Below are 18,576 nucleotides of genomic sequence, written 5' to 3'. Positions count from 1 at the left end.
TTTTTTTTTTTCTGCTTATATTGATGTACTGAGATCAGTTATAAAGTAACAGAGGGAAGTGCAACCCTAGTGCAGTTAAACCTTTTATTGTAACTGGAATATGAAGTAAAATTATCACACATTTGTCAGAGATTGCACTCGCACATCAGTAAAGTGTGCAGTCCAATAAGAGGTTGTATTCTTTGTATCTTGATTGGTGATCCACATGTGTAAGCATGGTGTACAGCTGGCAGGTGAAGTGGACCCATTAGTTCTGCTCCTCTAGTCCCCACTGCAACCCATGTAATCCATAGAATCCAAAGTAAATAAGTTCAGAAATTAAGTTATGTGTAATAAAATGGAATGACACAGGGAAAAAGTATTGAACACATGAAAAAAGGCAAGACACCAGCTGAAATATATCACTAATTTGAAAGCAATCCTGCTCCTTGTCAGTGCAATTTAACATCAGCTGGTTGAATCTGATGGTCTCATTACCAATGTGTTATGGGCCATACACACTATCAGATTATCTGAAGACTTTTGTCTGTAGACTTACCAAAACCATATAATATGAGGTCAAACCTAAACACTTTCAATTTGTATGCAATCCGGCAGGCCCTTGCGCTACATAGAAAAGGTAAATCTGAAGGAAAAAGTCTTCAGATAATCTGATAGTGTGTATGGCCCTTTAGACAAGAAACATCTCATGATGGGTAAAAGCAAAGGGCTCTCTCAAGACCTTCCCAACATAATCCAGAAGTGGAAAGAACATCTTTTCACCATAAACCGTTTATGGCTAAGTGCTCCTTGCAAGATTTCTGACAGAGGAGTGAAAAGAATTATCAGAAGAGTTGTCCAAGAGCCAAGGACCACTTGTGGAGAGCTTCAAAAAGACTGGTAAAAAAGTATATCACTCAACCGCCATGGCCTGTATGCACACTCACCAAGCAAGACTTAGTTGCTGAAGAAAAAGCATGTTGAAGCTTGTGTAAAGTTTGCTGCAAAACATTTAGACAAGCCTATGAAATACTGGGAGAATATAGTCTGGTCAAATTAGACCAAAATGTAACTCTTTGGATGTCATGTTTGTAGGTCAAATGGCACTGCACCTCACCCCAAAAACACCATACCAACTGTGAAGTTTGGAGGTCGGAACATCATGGTGTAGGGCTGTTTTTCAGCATACGGTACTGGCATACTTCATATCTTTGAAGCAAGGATGAAAGGAAAAATGTACCAAGACATTCTTGATAAAAATCCGCTGCCATCTACCAGAACGATGAAGATAAAATGAGGGTGGATATTTCAGCAAGACAATGATCCCAAACACAAAGCCAAGGAAACTCTTAATTGGATTCAAAGAATGAAAATAAAGCTGCTAGAATGGTCCAGCCAATCACCTGGCTTGAATCCAATAGAAATCTATAGAAAGAACTAAAGATCAAAGTTCATAGAAGAGGCCCACGAAAAATTCAAGATTTGAAGGCGGCTTGTGAGGAAGAATTGGTCAAAATCACACCTGAAGAATGCATGCGACTAGTTTCTCCATACGGGAGGCGTCTTAAAGCTGTCATTACCAACAAAGGATTTTGTACCAAGTATTAACTACTTGCCTTCTGTGCACTTAAACCCCCTTCCCATCCAGACCAATTTTCAGCTTTCAGCGCTCTCACACTTTGAATGACAATTGCGCGGTCATGCTACATTGTACCCATATAAAATTTTTATCATTTTTTTCACACAACTAGAGCTTTCTTTTGGTGGCATTTAATCATCTCTGGGTTTTTTATTTTTTACAAAAAAAAAAAAAAGACAGAAAATTTTGAAAAAAAAAGTTTTTCTTATTTTGTGCGAGTAAATTTTGAAAATAAATACATTTTTCTCCTTCACTGATGTGCGCTGATGAGGCGGCACTGATGGGCACTGATAGGCTGCACTGATGGGCACTGATGAGGTGGCACTTATGGGCACTGCTGAGGTGGCACTTATGGGCACTGATGAGGTGGCACTGATGAGGAGGTACTAATATGCCGCACTGATGAGCACTGATAGGCGGCACTGATGAGCACTGATAGGCGGCACTGCTGGGCACTGAGAGGTGGCACTGCTGGGCACTGAGAGGTGGCACTGACGGGCACTGAGAGGTGGCACTGATGGGCAGCACTGATGGGCACTGGCGGGCGACACTGATGGGCACTGGTGGGCGGCACTGATGAGCACTGGCGGGCGGCACTGATGGGCACTGGTGGGTGGCACTGATGGGCACTGGCGGGTGGCACTGATGAGCACTGATGGGCGGCACTGATGAGCACTGATGGGCAGCACCATCAGTGCCCACACTCAGTGCCCATAGTGCTGCCAGTCAGTGCTCATCAGTGCCTAGATGAGCGGGCACTGATGGGCCCTGACTGGCAGCACTATGGGCACTGATTGTGTGCACTGATGGGGGGCACTGATGGTGGGCACTGTGGGCATTGAAGGTGTGTTTGGTGTACCTCTAGTAATCAGGGCACTGGTGATCGGTGCCCTGATTACTTTTTTCTGTGTCCCCGGCGCTGTGCAGCTCTCCCTCCTTCCTCACACGCAGGCTCTGTGTGAGGAAGGAGCGCCGGCGATGAGAGATGATCTCATATGTTTACATATGAGATCATCGCTCATTGGACGGCCCGATCACGTGGTGAATGGCCGCTGTGATTGGTCATTCACCACGATCTGTGATCGGCTGTGTCCAAGGGACACGGCCGACACAGATTCTCCCCGAAGCGCGCTCGCGGGAGCGCGCGGGGGGCGTGTCACTGGGAGGCCGTTTAAAAACGGCCTCCCGAAAATTCGAGTCCGCGCTGCAGCCGTATATAGGCTGTAGCGCGGATGGCAGCAGGTTAAATACATTTCAGTTAGCGTGTTCAATATTATTATTATTAATATTATACAGAATTTATATAGCGCCAACAGTTTGTGCAGCACTTTATAATGTTAGGGCAGACACTAAAGTTACAATACAATTCAATACAGGAGGAATTAGAGGGCCCTGCTCGTTAGAGCCTAAAATCTAAGAGAACTTTTTCCCTGTGTCATTCTATTGTTTTTTGAAAAATCTTTTTATTGAGTTTCTGTTCAACATACAACATGTGCCCACACAGGGTGGTAAGCCCTAGAGAAAAACAAATCAAAGGCAAGACAAGAAACAAGAAAAACAGAAAACATACTAGAAAAAACAAAAATCAAAAACAACCCCATAAAGGAGAGTGGGATTCACTCAGGTACATAAGGCTCAGCATCGTAAAGAGTGAACTTAAAGAATACTGGTTATTGCTACATAAGGCAATTCACTGCATCAGGGCTAATGTTCTAATGAGTGTCTTCAGCCGCTGCCACCGCTGTAGATGTGTCTTCTATGCAACAGGACCAGACTTTTTTTAATTTACGGGGGCACCCTCTATTGGCATAGGTAGCCTTATAGAAAGGCAAACTAGAGTTGACCAGCTGCATCTAAAAAGGGACACTGTGGGGAGGATGCTTGTTTCCAACACATCGTTATTGGGTATAAAATAGGGGGTTGACCAAGGTTTTCTTTGCTACCATCACCACCAGATGCTCCACCAGCCCAAACAAACAGTATTTTGGTTCAAATGGTACAGTGATATGTGTTATGTGACTAATCACCTCTAGAACCTCATACCAATATCATACTACACCCGGACAGGTCCAAAAGATGTGGAAGAAGTCTCCAGGTTGGTGTGAGCATCTCCAGCAAGCTGGAGATTGTGAGGCAGACATCTTGTGGAGCCTGCGCGGAGTATAGTATGCTCTGTGTAGCATTTTAAATTGTACCATTTTATCTTTGGCAGAGACTAGAGAGGAAAAGGGAAAGTCCCAGATCTCCTTCAAGTCGTCGTCATCATCTAGTCCCGGGATATCTACAGTTCATTTTGGGCATAGAGAGGATAAGTCGGGACTAGCCGCCACAGATAGGTATCCATACAATTGAGAGGTGGGCTTCTCTAGACCTGGAACGCGTAGAATAGCTTCCAAATCTGAACAGGATAGGGAAATTGGTTGACCCAAAAATTTACATCTAAAGGCATGTGATACCTGAAGATACCTAAAGTGGTAATGTGCGGGTAGATTAAATTTAGACTGGAGAATATTCGAGGGAGATAAGCCTGAATTACTTACACTATGCTTAAATATTTTAATTTTGTATTTCGCCCAGGCTTGTGGTTCAGGGATAATAAAAGTGTGAGAGCGTAGGATTAAGCCAGAGAGCGGTGTGAGGGGACATACTGGTATGAGGGAGGGATTCTAAAGCTGCCCCCACTTTCAATGCCTGAATGGTGGTGTACATGGAGGGAGTAAAAGGATGAGGAGATCTTGGTCCCTTAAATAGGAGGTGCTGTAGGGCCTATAGGAACTGCACTATTGCCGTCTCTAGAACTATCGAGGGGCTAGTTAGATTGGGCTGCAGGTACCAGTGGGTCCCAATAAGCTGCATCGCCAAGAAATATTTGAAGCAGTCGGGCATGACAACCCCCCCCCCTATCAACTGGTCTAGTAAGGGTAATGTATTTGTACCTAGGCGTTTGAGATCCCCATAGAAATGACAAAAAAAATACTTTTGAGTGAGCCAACTGATGGCAAGAAGCACCAGCCACTGTAGAGTATTTTTGGCGCCATTGCATTGCCATGACACAACAACTTATTTTTTTATATTACTTGTCTGTAGTAAAGTTTGCACCAGGATGGGCCAGCTGCTGGATTCTCTAGAAAGATTTGCAGGGCTGCCTGTACTCTTCCTGCTGCTGAGCTTCTGGCGCTGTGGGAGTTACCAGTTTTGGGTCTCCAGGCTAAGTTGCACTAAAGATAATCTGATAGCGACATGCCCTCTCCTTCACTGATTACACTGCATATTACACAATCTGTGAATCTGGGAGGGGGCTTGTGTGATTGATCAGACTCTCCCCTATTCACAGATTTTTTTAGGCTGGTCATACATTATACAATTTTCCTACAATTTTCTGTACAATTTTAGTTGGATTTACCTTTAACTATGTAGTACAAATGCCTTCCTACTTGGATAAAAGTGTTGTTTAGTTTTGACCTCATATATGGTATTTGGTAAATCTAACAGAAAATTGTGCAAGAAAATTGAACATGTATGGCCAGCCTTACTGGCAATGTAATCAGTGAAATAACTTTTCTCAGTTGAGGAGGAGGTCTGTCATATCATCTTTAGTGTGGCTGAGCCCGGGGAGACCCGAAGCTGTTAACCGCCACAGAACTAGAAGCTCAGTAGCAGGATGAGGACAGGGCAGCCCCGCAGTGAAGATTTCTACAGGATCCAGCAACCTGCACATCTTGGGACACACTTCATTACACATACGTAATGTGACTAAAGCTGCAGAGAAGAAAATATTTTTTAGCTACAGGACTGGATGCACAGAAATAAAAATCTTTTAGCTCCCATATATGTTTTTTTATTTCCGTATTTAGCTATTTGCCTGGAGTCCAGCTTTTTAAAACACAGCCAGCCTTTCAGTGTCAGAAGTTTACAGCCCTCATTTGTTATAACCGTAAGCAATGGTATACTCCGAGCTCGGAGCAGCAGCTCATCATCATGTGACCTGATTTTACAAGACAATTTCATGATACTTTCACAATTCTTTTTTATAAGTTGATTTTTTTAATGCATGTACTTGTGGCATCTCTACTGGTCCATTATTTTGTTCTGGTATCATAAACCCTCTTATTTTTTCACTGAAGTATTTACATCCACCATAAAACCAAGCACAGTATTTTTTTTTCAGGTATAATACATCCTTAAAGTAATACTGAAGGTAAAGTTTTTTTTTATAATTTAAATAAAAAGATGTCAAACTTACATGTTTTGTGCAATGTTATTGTATAAAGCGGTTTTTACCTCCCCTTCTGGAGTTCCCTGTCAGTGCTGTCTGCTCCTTCTTGCCTCCAAGTAAGCTTCTAAAGTCAGCCATACACGAAAAGAAATTCAGCTGGTTCAGCAGGGACTGGCCAAATTTCGATCAATGAATTGGCAGGCTGATTGTACCCAAGTGGATCAATCAATGAACTTGCATACAACCAGCTTGCAGGATTTTTCTACATACGGTTACTGCCAGCGGCTAAAACCATTGTATTTCGTGAATCGGGAATGCTCCCCGCACCCCCTTCTGGCAGAATTCAATAGCGCAGCAGGAGGCACCCCCCCCAGTGCCATCTTAAGAGCATTAAAGGGCCCCGGGCAATGCAGTGCACTGGGGCCCTGCCTGCACAATCACCCATGAGAATAAAAATGCAACTTATCGATAAGGCTATATTTACTGGTACAGCAGTGCCAGGCTAATGACAGCTTCCAAGTTTGGTGGCTGGGTCCGGTGAACACACACACGCACTGGAGTCAGACTCGACTGTCCTGTGTGTGTGTGCCTGTTTCCGTAGAGGTGGACAGGTATTCCTGCTGTTGTGGGCTCCCCCTCCACGGCCCAAGTGGCCTGACAGCAGTGCAGGGCTGACAGGCGCTTGCCACCTACTAAGATCGGCGGTGGGATGCACAAGGGAATTGGGACTAATGCTTGGCTGGGGCTGCGTTGCTGGGCAGGTGGGGCCCCAGGCAACTGCCAAGTGTGCCCATTCGGTAAGATGGCCCTGCCCCCCCCCCAACACTGACTCATTCTATGCAGGAAGGTAAAAAAACCTTCTCTGTACAGCAGCCCCCCCCCCCTCCTTAATGCTTACCTAAGCCTGATCTTTCTCCAGCATTGGGCACAGGAGCCTCGCCTTTGGTGGGTCTCTCCCTTCTCATTGGCTGCTGTCAATCATATCCAGTGAGCCAATGAGAGAGAGAGGGGGGGGCCAAATCAGAGGTCTGTTTTTGAATGGACATGCAGAGCAACGGCTTGGGGGTGAGTCTGCTTTGGTGCCCCCTCTGTAGGGAGGGGCCAGGAGCACCGCCAGGGGACCTGGAAAGAGAAGGATCGGGGCTGCACTGTGCAAAAATGCTGCCCAGAGCAGGTAAGTATAACCTGTTTGTTATTTTTTTTAATTATTATTGCTTTATTATCACTTTAAGAGGGCATCCATACACACATGCTCTAGAGCTGGGCTGTGTGCATCCATAGACAAACCCTCCCCCCGCTCCCTCCTCACAGGATTTGACTGACAGCAGCAGGAACCTATGGCTCCCACTGCTGCCTGTGTCATCAGTGAGACCAAGAAGAAAGAATAGTGCTGCAGCAGCCAGGGACATCTGGAGTATTTTTCTATGTTTTAGGCTGGGTTCACACTTATGCGAATTGGATGCAGGTTTCCCCAATTAGCATGACAGGAGACTGTGACCGGCTCTCAATGGAGCCGGTTCACACAGCTCCAGGGCGGCCGTGGTCCGCACTGGAAAAGGGCCCTGTGCACCTTTGGCTCAGTTTCAGGTCCAAATTCAGGCAAAAATTCACGCCTGATTCTCACCTAAAATGGTGAGCAGGTACGCACAGTACCCCCTGCTGTGAGCTGGGGCTAGTGTGAACCTAGCCTTAATGCTGGTTGAACTTGGTTGGGGTGCAGGGGGGCTTTGGGATACTCCAAATTAAGTGGACTCTCTTCACAGAAACCTAGCTCTTGGCAACAACTAAAAAACACAAGCAATCCTGGGACTCCCAGCAGGGCATTTCCCAATTCAGTAAAACTAAAGAAGTCACTCAAAGGGATAAAATAGCAAACAGTCACTAGGATCCTACTTCCAGGCCTTTACTTACCTCGATAGTTAGATATCTCCTGTCCAATATGGGCTAGACACTTCACTTGTGAATTTCAAGCACAGGTCCTCAGTGAACCCCCTTGATTTGGCTTTGACTGCTTTCAGAAAATAGACTCCTCAGCTCCCATTGGCCTGGGACCTCATTGGTTCCAGATGATGGGCCCCCTAACTCTCCCCGAGCTGGGTCCTCAATTAACTCCTGCATGCTGCAGATATTCTGCCCAGAAGGGCAGCAGGCCTGCAGGCTAGGATCTTCTCCTGCATAAAAACGCTGCTGTTCCAGTCCTCATATTATTTAAACCCCTCTCAGCCCTCTACTAGGCACTCCCACCCCCCAGGTAGTGGCTGATGCTACATACATACTCAAGCCCAGGGCCTGCCTCTTCCAGCCCACTACATTCTAGAATCCACTAGAAGGCAGGCAGAAGTAGTTGAGCCTGCAGCCTGTGAGACCTAGAACAAACGTGCAAAAGTATTCTGCTGAATAATATTTATGTGGTTTTTTTATTACAGTTTATATAGCACTGACAATTTAGCACCGGTTCACATACATGCGACGCTACTTCCCGGGGCGACCTCCGAGATCGCGGTGCGAGCAGCGCGCCGCGACCTCGGAGCGGCCGCCACGGACTTCATAACATTGAAGTCTATGGCGGTCGCCTCCTGGTCGCCCCAAAGAAGCTCCGGACCCTTTTTCTAGGTCGGAGCGACTTGTGTCGCTCCTATTAGAACGGTTCCGCAGCTTCCCTATGGGAGGCGACCTGCGGCGACCTGTGAGGCGACCAGGTCGCCTCACAGGTCGCCCTAGTGTGAACCGGGGCTTACACAGCACTTTTCATACTGTACATTCACATCTCTTTCGTTGGGAGTGTTTAATAACACTTTAACTTCCAGTTAAACAGGTCCAATTCACAGCTGAGCTGGGAGCATATCAACTGCAAGCTCATCGAGGAATTAGTAAAAGGTCTTTTCAGCATTGCGCTAGTACTGAACGTGTCTCTTCTGTCCTGTGTGCCTCAGTTTAGGTGTTGTGGCAGCAACAGTTATGAAGACTGGAGGTACAGCTTATATGTGATTACAGCCAATAACAGCGAAAACATTGTCCCAGATAGCTGCTGTAAAACGATGACTGCAGAGTGCGGGAGACGAGACCACCCTTCTAATATATACAGAGTAGAGGTAAGGAGAATGATATTCACCCTCTACAACCATAGATAGCTGTAGCAATAGGTAGTTGCCAAGAACATACTCTCCCCAGGATACATGTACCCTTTATATTTATTACTATAAGCAGTAAAGATAAATCTACTAAGGGTTGTTGCATACATGCTGTTTAATCACTTTACCACCGGAGGATTTTGCTGTCTTACGTCTGGGCCACTTTTTGCGATTCGGCACTGTGCGAATTTAACGGACAATTGTGCGGTCATGCAACGCCGTACCCAAACGAAATTTACGTCCTTTTTTTCCCACAAACAGAGCTTTCTTTTGGTGGTACTTGATCACCTCTGCGCTTTTTATTTTTTGCGATATTAATAAAAAAATGCGAAAATTTTGAAAAAATAACAATATTTTTCTACTTTGACAGTTAAAAAATATCCAACATATTCAATTTTTGTCATATATTTAGGCCAAAATGTATTTAGCTACATGTCTTTGAGAAAAAAATTCTCAATGAGCGTATTTTTACCCCATTCCTGACCAGGCCATATTTTGTGATTCGGCACTGCGTTAATTTAACAATTGCGCGGTCGTGCATTGCTGTACCCAAATTAAATTTGTGTCCTTTTTTTCCCCACAAATAGAACTTTCTTTTGGTGGTATTTGATCACCTGTGCGATTTTTACTTTTTGCGCTATAAACAATTCTTTAACATTTTAGGCCAATTTGTTTTCTGTTACATATTTTTGGTAAAAAAAAAAAAACGCAATAAGCGTATTTTGATTGGTTTGCACAAAAGTTATCGCAGCTACTAACTAATGGAAATTTATGTCATTTTTATTGTTTTTTTTTTAACTAGTAATGGCGGCGATCTGCGTTTTTTTTTTGTGGGACTGCGACATTTCGGCGGACAGATCGGACCCTTGACTGACATTTTTTACACTTTTGGGGGTACCAGTGACATTACTACAGTAATCAGTGCTATAAATATGCACTGTTACTGTAAAAATGACACTGGCAGGGAAGGGGTTAACTTTTATTGGTGATCAAGGGGTTAATGTATGCCTGGTGCTTACTAACGTGTGTGGGGGTAGGGGACTGAGTGACACAGGCACAGATCGCAGGTTCAGCTATGCTGAATCCTGCAATCTGTCCCTGCCTGTCACATAGGAGATCCGCCCGCTTTGTTTACACAAGCAGGCGGATTTCCACACTCGATCCCCGACGATCGGGGAAGAACGGCGGTGATCACCGCCTCTCCTCCCCTGGCCCGACTCCCGCTGTGACTGAATACAGTGGGAGCGAGCCTCCGGCGGCGCGTGCATGCCGCCCACAAGGGGAGGAGTCCAGCGACGTAGGTCTACGTTGCTGGACGATAACGAGCCACTTTGCCGCAGTACGGTCAACGTGACCGGTCGGCAAGTGGTTAAGGAAAAGTTGCTGAAAAAATATGGGATACCCATTCGTAATCTTCTTTAGAAAATGTTAGCTGCCTGGCTGTCAAACTGATATTCTTGCTTCAGTTCTTTTTAAATCATTGGCCTGAAACAGAAGGTGTCAGTGCAACCATTGACAGTGGACTGCTTCCAGATCCAGTCGCTCATAGCCAGATAGGGTGAAGACCATCTAATGTCACCACTTGCTGGATACATGTAGAGTAGTTAGAATTTTTGATCTTGTGTGTGTCGCAGCTGAGAAGACCTGAAAAAAAAATACTGCTCTCATGAAAAAATACTGTTAGGAAAAAAATACCAGCTCTCATACTGTGCATGGAGCTATAGAACGATCTATAGCAGCTGGGTATCGTTTCTTCACTTCTCTCCCCCATACTATACTAAAAGCCAAACTTAACTTCCTGTTGAAAGTAGCTAAGTATATTCCAGGTCCATAAAAATGTGTACAAAGTCTTACAGTTCGTTTCTTCACAAAGCAGCCACTGCCTAAATAGAAAAGCTAGTTCCCTGCCAGCATACTGCAGAGAAGGACTCTTGTTCTCTGTGTTAAAGTGGTCTCTCTGCAGAAGTCTGAACCAGAGCTCTCTCATCAGCAGGCAGCATGAGCCCTAGTTCTGCCTCAGCAGGTGCCTTTAAAAAATATTCATACCCCTTGAAATTTTCAATATTTTGTCATGATACAACAAAAATGTAAATCTAATTTAATCTCAGTATAAACACAGCTGTTCTGTGAAGCCCTCAGAAGAACCTTAGTGAACAAACCACATCATGAAGACCAAGGAACACACCAGACAGGTCAGGGATAAAGTTGTGGAGAAGATTAAAGCAGTCTTAGGTTATAAAAAAATATCTCAAGCTTTGAACATCTCACGAAGCACTGTTCAATCTATCATCGGGAAATGGAAAGAGTATGGCACAACTGCAAACCTACCAAGACATGGCCATCCACCTAAACTGACAGGCCGGGCAAGGAGAGCATTAATCAGAGAAGTAGCCAAGAGGCCCATGGTTACTCTGGAGGAGCTGCAGAGATCCACAGCTCAGGTGGGAGAATCTGTCCACAGGACAACTATTAGTCGTGCACTCCACAAATCTGGCCTTTATGGAAGAGTGCCAAGAAGAAAGCCATTGTTGAAAGAAAGCCATGAGAAGTCCTGTTTGCAGTTTGCGAGAAGCCATGTGGAGGACACAACAAACATGTGGAAGAAGGTGCTCTGGTCAGATGAGACTAAAATTAAACTTTTTGGCCAAAAAGTAAAACGCTATGTGTGGCAGAAAACTAACACTGCACCTCACCCTGAACAAACCATCCATGGTGGTGGCAGCATCATGTTGTGGGGATGCTTTTCTTCAGCAGGGACAGGAAAGCTGGTCAGAGTTGATGGAGCCAAATATAGGGCAACCTTAGAAGAAAACCCGTTACAGCCTAGAAAAGACTTTAGACTGGGGCGGATGTTCACCTTCCAACAGGACTACGACCCTAAACATACAGCCAGAGCTAAAGTATTGAGGGGGGCTGAATACAAATGCACACCGCACTTTTCAGATATTTATTTATAAAACATTTTGAAAGCCATTTATCATTTTCCTTCCACTTCACAATTATGTGCCACTTTGTGTTGGCCTATCACATTAAATCTTAATTAAAGACATTTACATTTTTGGTTGTGACATGACAAAATGTGGAATATTTAAAGGGGTATGAATACTCTTTCAAGGCACTGTATGTCAAACCTTTGCAGACTGACCATTGCTTCCACACAGAGAGCAGGGTTTTTTCTCTGCAGAATGCTGACAGAGGACAGGCTTATCTACCTTAGCTGTGGCTTCTAAAGAAAACAAAACTAAGATTTTATGCATTTTTTATGCAACTATTTTGCTTATTTAAACCAAAAGTCAATTTGGTCTTTTAAGTTCTTCTTTATGATACTAAAAAGCCTTAGGGCGCATTAAATATAATATTACTACTTATAGTTGCCCTTTTGAAATAATTTTGCATGGAGAAGCTATATAATTGTAAGAAGTGGTCCTCAAATGTTTGCAATTATCTGTATTTTTCTTCGTAATTTTAGGGAGGATGTATGACCAGACTGGAAAAGTTTATCCAGGAACATCTGCTGTTGATCGGAGCAATCTCCATAGGCATTGCTTGTTTCCAGGTATAATCTCTTCCTATGTTTTCTAAAATTAAGAAAAATAAAGAACTCTATGAGGGAAAAATGCTAGAACACTTGCACATGGTTCTCAGATGCGTTAATGCAGAAGCACTTAAAGTGACTCTGCCACTCCAGGGAAGCTTGTACACAATGCCAAGGCTTTAAAACAGTAGGCTCTGTACTTATGTTTCTGGTAACCCATGGGCTAAAAGCTAAACACTGGGTAGACATAAAATACACAAATGAATGCAGCTCGGATCATTTAACCTGGTATCAGCCTCTTGCACTCCTTGTACAGCAGGGCTGGAGTGTGAGAAGAAGAAGCAGCACAAAGAACCAATTAATACATGTGCTGACAAGAAGCATGCTGATAGGCGGAGAAAGCAGAGGGAAAGAAATGAGTTCATCACTGTGCTGCTTCTCCATTCGCTGTCCAGTCCCCTTGAATCCACATGAACCAAAAGTGAGAAGCTTCATGACCTGAAGAAGGGGTCACGCACCGAAACATGTAGTCATTGCTGTCGGCTTGCCTTAATGAACTTTTTGCTTCAGCTTCCTCAGACTGGCTCCTGTACTTGGTGCTGCCCATAGTTGGTGGATCTTCACAGCTGTCTTCCACCAGGCTGTGGCGTCATTCCCGGGCGGTGGAGATGTCTTCCCCCCTACACTTCCTGGTGTCTCGGCCGCCTTCCATCTGCCCTGGTGTCCCCTGCCTGCCTCCATCGTAGATATAGAAATTTACATTTGGATCTCCTGACCCATCAGGCTACAATACTGTCCCTTCTCGGGACCCCCAGAACGTGGCCATCCCTTTACATCTTGCCCGGCAGTACAGTTGGCTTCCTTTACCACCCAGGAGATCCCCTGTCATTCATGCAGCTCCGGCTTCCAGGTCCACCAATTGGCTACTCCATGACTGCTGTATGCCATAATCCTTATTTCCAATGGAATAAACATGTTTGCTTTTATTACCCAAAGCTGGGTTTGTATGATTTTGCTTTGGCACAGTGCTTTTTTCCCACTTTTGGTTCATTCCGTGTCTCATTGGTCTATAGGTTTGGGATAACAGCCACCCTATCTCTGGCAGCTTCTGTCCACCTGGGCAGTTGTCCATGCACCTGGACATTTGCATGCTTTTCAATCCACAAACTTCCCACACAATACTTTTTGCAGTTAGATGCCCTTAGTCTGATGCCCAGCATCATTTTACTCACTTCTTCTAAGCCTCATCCTGAATCCACCCTCAGCCAGTGACAACACAGTGAAAAGAAAAGCAGCACAGTGACGAGCTCATCTCTCTGCCACACTGCTTTCACCTCCTATCAACATGCTTCTTGTCATCACATGAACTGATTGGCTCCTTTTACTGCTTCTTCGTATCACACTCAAGTTCTACTGTACAGGCACTGCAAGAGGCTGATACCAGGTCATATTTAGGTACTTACACTGCTTAAAGAAAAAAAAAATGTAATGATGAAATAAGAATTACACAGCTGCTATAATCTGTGTCTTTTATATCCATCTGCCTGAAAGAGGAAGTAAACCCTCCTCTGTAACTTGTACCTATAGGTAAGCCTATGATGAGGCTTACCTATAGGTACTGTAAATATCTCCTAAACATGTACCGTTTAGGAGATATTTACCTTACATGAAGCCAGTGACTTCACTGGTGCATGCGCTCTGAAGGAACGGCCGCTGGTGCTGTTCCTTCAGAGACCTGTGCCGTGACCGTCGGCTCCCGCGCACGTGCGTGGGAGTGACGTCACCGCGGCTCCGGCCAATCAGATGGCCGGATGCCGCGATCCCGGAAGATGGGCGACTGGACATGTCGCCCGTCATACAGGTAAGCGGGCGGCACGGCGGGGGCTCATTCTAAGGTAAGTATTTCATAATGAGCTAGTATGCATACTAGCTCATTATGTGTTTCTCTTTCAGGTTGCAAAAAGAAAAAAAAAATTTTTTCTGGTTTACAACCTCTTGAGGTTCAACTTTGAACTTAGTTTGACACCATATTCTTGCCTATTGCTGTCATCTCAGGTTGGACCTTACAGGACTTCTGCAGTATGAGGATTTTGGTGACCACAAAAGGAGAAACTAGAATTCTGGTTAGAAGATAACCATTTTACTGATGACTTTAGACAGGGTAAATATGAATACTATAAAAAAAAGTTAGGAACACTTTAGCAGAATCCTGCACTTGCTCCGTGTTATCCCAAAAAATGACTGTATTCTCCAGTGGAGCCTGAAACTGAAAGGGAATCACCATATACAGGTACTGAGAAATGGGACCTTTCCTGATCACACAGCAGTCCTGTCCCCTATCAGTTCTAAACCAAATGTGTTACAGTCAAAAATTAAATGATTCATTTAGTTATTACAGAAAGTAACATCTTGCTAAAATGATTCTTTCAGGTTACTTTTTTCATCTTTAACTGCTTCTTAAATTAGAAATAGAATTGAGAGTTTGAATAATTTAAAACCAGACTGCAGTTGAAATTAAATGAATGACAACAGCTCCTCCTGCTGGACAATAAGCAGTATAACAGTGTATACATATATGAAGTTTAAAGTGGACCTTCAGTTCCCCTCAAAAAAAAAAAAAAAAAGTCAGCAACTACAAAAACTGTAGCTGCTGACTTTTAACCCCTTAATGCCTAAGCCTTTTTTTGAAAAAAAAAAAAAAATATATATAATATAAAAAAATATATAATATATATAATATAGAAAAAAATATATAATATATATATATATATATATATATATATATATATATATACATATATATATATATATATTTAGCAGACACCCTAGAGAATAAAATGGTGACAATATTTTATGTCACATTTATGAATTTGCGCAGCGGTCTTTCAAACACAATGTTTTTGGAAAAAATACAATTTCATGAATTAAAAAAAAAAAAAGCAAAGCTGGCCCAATTTTTTTTTGTATAATGTGAAAGAATGTTACGCAGAGTAAATACAGTATCAAACAAAAGTGAGTACACCCCTCACATTTTTGTAAATATTTTATTATATCTTTTCATGTGACAACACTAAAGAAATTACACTTTGCTACAATGTAAAGTAGTGAGTGTACAGCTTGTATAACAGTGTAAATTTGCTGTCCCCTGTAAAATTAATATCTCCTAAACCTGCACGATTTAGGAGATAGTTGCCCTGCATGCAGCCGCTGACACCAGCGGCGCATGCACTCTGAAGGTCCGGCGTATCTTGCCGGACCTTCAGAGCTCCTTGCCGCAAAGTGAACTCCTGTGCCCATGCTTGGGAGTGATGTCATCATGGTTCCGGCCACTCACAGCGCCAGAGCTGCCGAACCCGGAAGAGATGCCGAGGGAACATGTCAGCTGCCTCAGCGGTGTCCGGGCGACAGTATCGGGGCTTCGTTTTAAGGTAAGTATTTCATAATGAGCTAGTATGCGATGCATACTAGCTCATTATGCCTTTGTCCTGCAGGGTTTTTTTTTTTCTTTTTTGAGGATACAATCGCTTTAAAAATAAAGGAATAAAAAGAGTAATCAAAACTATTGTATATTTACCAGGGCAACAGCCCAAAATTACAGAGGTTGGGGAGCAAAAAGTTTCCATCAGCCAGAAGATTACAGTGGACCAATAAAAAAATAAAAAAAAGTTGAATTGGTAGGGTATTACCAAATACTATTTTTTAATTCAAAATGATCTTGTGCTCTTTGTGAATTAAAACATGGCTCGAAGCTTTATCGTGTCACCAACAAATTACATGATCTCTGGCTACAGGTTGCATTGTAGGGGTTTGACATCATTGGTAACTGCAAGGGGTCTGTTTTCCATCAGACAGATCAGATCCGAGAATCAGCAGCAACGATTTAGTTTAAATTTAAAAATAGTGACAGAAGTGGTTTGATTCAGATCATGGGTGTCCAACCTTTTGGCTTCTCTGGGCCACATTGAGTGTAGAGAAATTTTCTCGGGCCGCATATAAAATATATACTATTAGTTAAGGTATATAAGTAATAAAATGCCGCCGTGCCCTTCCCGTGCTGCCACGCCCCCCCCCCAGCACTAATTTAACATAACTAGTGGATGATCCCCTCCGAGGTTGCCTCTGGCCGTGCCCCCGACTCGACTTCCTTCCTCCCCAGCAAACAGCAAAAAAAATAAATAAATTGTCAGGGGGCAGTGGGCCGCATTGCCTGCGGTTCTGGGCCGCAGGTTGGCCATGCCTGATTTAGATGATCATTTTAGCATATTACTCAAGCTAAATACTATTACCATAGGTCAAAGCTGAACCCCAGGCAAAGGGCTAGAAGCAAGTCTGTTGTTCCTTCCAAAGGTTTTGTATTTTTGTCCAGCCAGCTCTGAGATTTACACAGCTTTGCCTTGCAGCATAGTACTGCCTGGAAGAACGGGGACCTGATCTTTCTCTGCTGCAGTTGAACTTTCATTTAGAGTTCCCCTATTCACCCCACCCAGTGACTGGACAGTGAAAGAAGAAGCAGCCCCCTGAGCAGGTGTATGATTACACAGCTACGTTAATGTGTGCTTTTTATATTTGCTTAGAGATCAGTTTTAATATTTATTAGTAATTATTATTATGATTACACCAGGATCATGATTTGATTTATTTTATTAGTGTAATCCTGCTTTAATTATAGCCTCTAATGTATATTAACACTGGCGAGTCAATGTGAATAATAATTATATTACATTTTTCTGCTTTCCAGCTGATTGGTGTAACTATGAGTGCGTGCTTCCTGTGTGTCCTCTATAAAGAAGAAAAGCAAGAGCTGTACAATATCATCTGATTTCCATTGTGTTATTATCAGAAATGAATGTACAGCAAGTGAACAACAGTGACTGCAAATCACAACCACATACAATCACCCTTATTGAGTAAAGAATTTCTAATTCCTAAAGGGTCAGCCCACCCAAATGGATATTTTACTTTTAGTGCTAGAACTTTAGTTATACACTTATATTTTCTTCTCTGTTTGAGAACTCGGTGAGATCTATGCCCTCTGCACGCCTGCCATGGTGATTGTGATGGGCTCCGACTGTCTCTGCTGGATATTTTACTTATAGCAACAGGAGGAGCTGGAACACATAAAAGTGGGCTGGAACATCCAAAACTTATATGTGGGCAAAAGCAATGTTGGGAATTATGGCAGGTAGATCACACTGTTAGAATAGTCAAGACTTACAGATGCATCTCAAAAAATTAGAATATTATCAAAAAGTTATTTTATTTCAGCAATTCAATTAAAACAGTGAAACTCTTATTATATAGATTTATTACACACACAGTTATATATCTTAGGCATTTCTCCCTTTTAATTTTGATGATTATGGCTTAAAAATTCAATATCTCAGAAAATTAGAATATTGTGAAAAAGTTCAATATTGGAGACTCATGGTGTCATACTCTAATCAGCTAATTAACTCAAAACACCTGTAACGGTTTCCTGCACTTTTAAATGGTCTCTCAGTCTGGTTCCGTAGGTTACACAATCATGAGGAAGACTGCTGACTTGACAGTTGTCCAGAAAACACTGTCCACAAGGAAGTTAAGTCACAAAAGGTCATTGCTAATGAAGCTGGCTGTTCACAGAGTGCTGTATCCAAGCATATTCACTAAGAATTTTGCGTTAAAACCTAAATGCAGTATTTGTTCGATTTAGCTGCAATTACCACAATTTTTCATGCAGTAATCTACTGCATTGAACTGGTTGCTAAGGAACAGGCTGGGAAGCCGGCTGCTGAGTCTTTAACAATGGACAACTCATGAGTTGTCAGAGGGTCTCCCACTGACAGGTGAATGTTAAAAAAAAATGCAGACGATTAAAAACTATGAAGAAAAAAACAGTGTTGCCCACCCATGCATACCATCTGTAGCATATATAGAACCACATGCTGCAGCAAAAATTATATTTCTAAAAACAAAAGAAAAATGAATGAAATTACATTTAAATTGCTGGAAATACAATACCATTGTTGGCAATTTATTTATGTTATTTATTTATTTCAGTTACTTATATAGCGCTGTCGATTTACACAATGCTTTA

General features: G+C 43.0%; 1 protein-coding gene across 1 annotated transcript in view; it reads left to right on the top strand.

Moving 5' to 3' along the window:
- The window catches only part of LOC309555269 (tetraspanin-11-like), a gene marked incomplete at its 5' end in the record, with an annotated part of 83,373 nt that extends 65,941 nt beyond the window's left edge, over positions 1-17,432 (top strand). The window contains 3 exons of the mRNA XM_082257174.1: positions 8,768-8,926; positions 12,435-12,521; positions 17,239-17,432. Coding sequence (XP_082113300.1) covers positions 8,768-8,926; positions 12,435-12,521; positions 17,239-17,319 — 327 coding nt within the window. The 3' untranslated portion in view covers positions 17,320-17,432. The remainder of the gene's footprint in view (positions 1-8,767; positions 8,927-12,434; positions 12,522-17,238) is intronic.
- Positions 17,433-18,576: the final 1,144 nt, after the last annotated feature.

This window comes from Pelophylax lessonae, assembly GCF_965119305.1.
Source record: "Pelophylax lessonae genome assembly, chromosome: 4".
NCBI lineage: Eukaryota > Metazoa > Chordata > Amphibia > Anura > Ranidae > Pelophylax > Pelophylax lessonae.
Note: the sequence above shows the minus strand (reverse complement) of the source record. Positions and strands in the feature narration are given on the sequence as shown.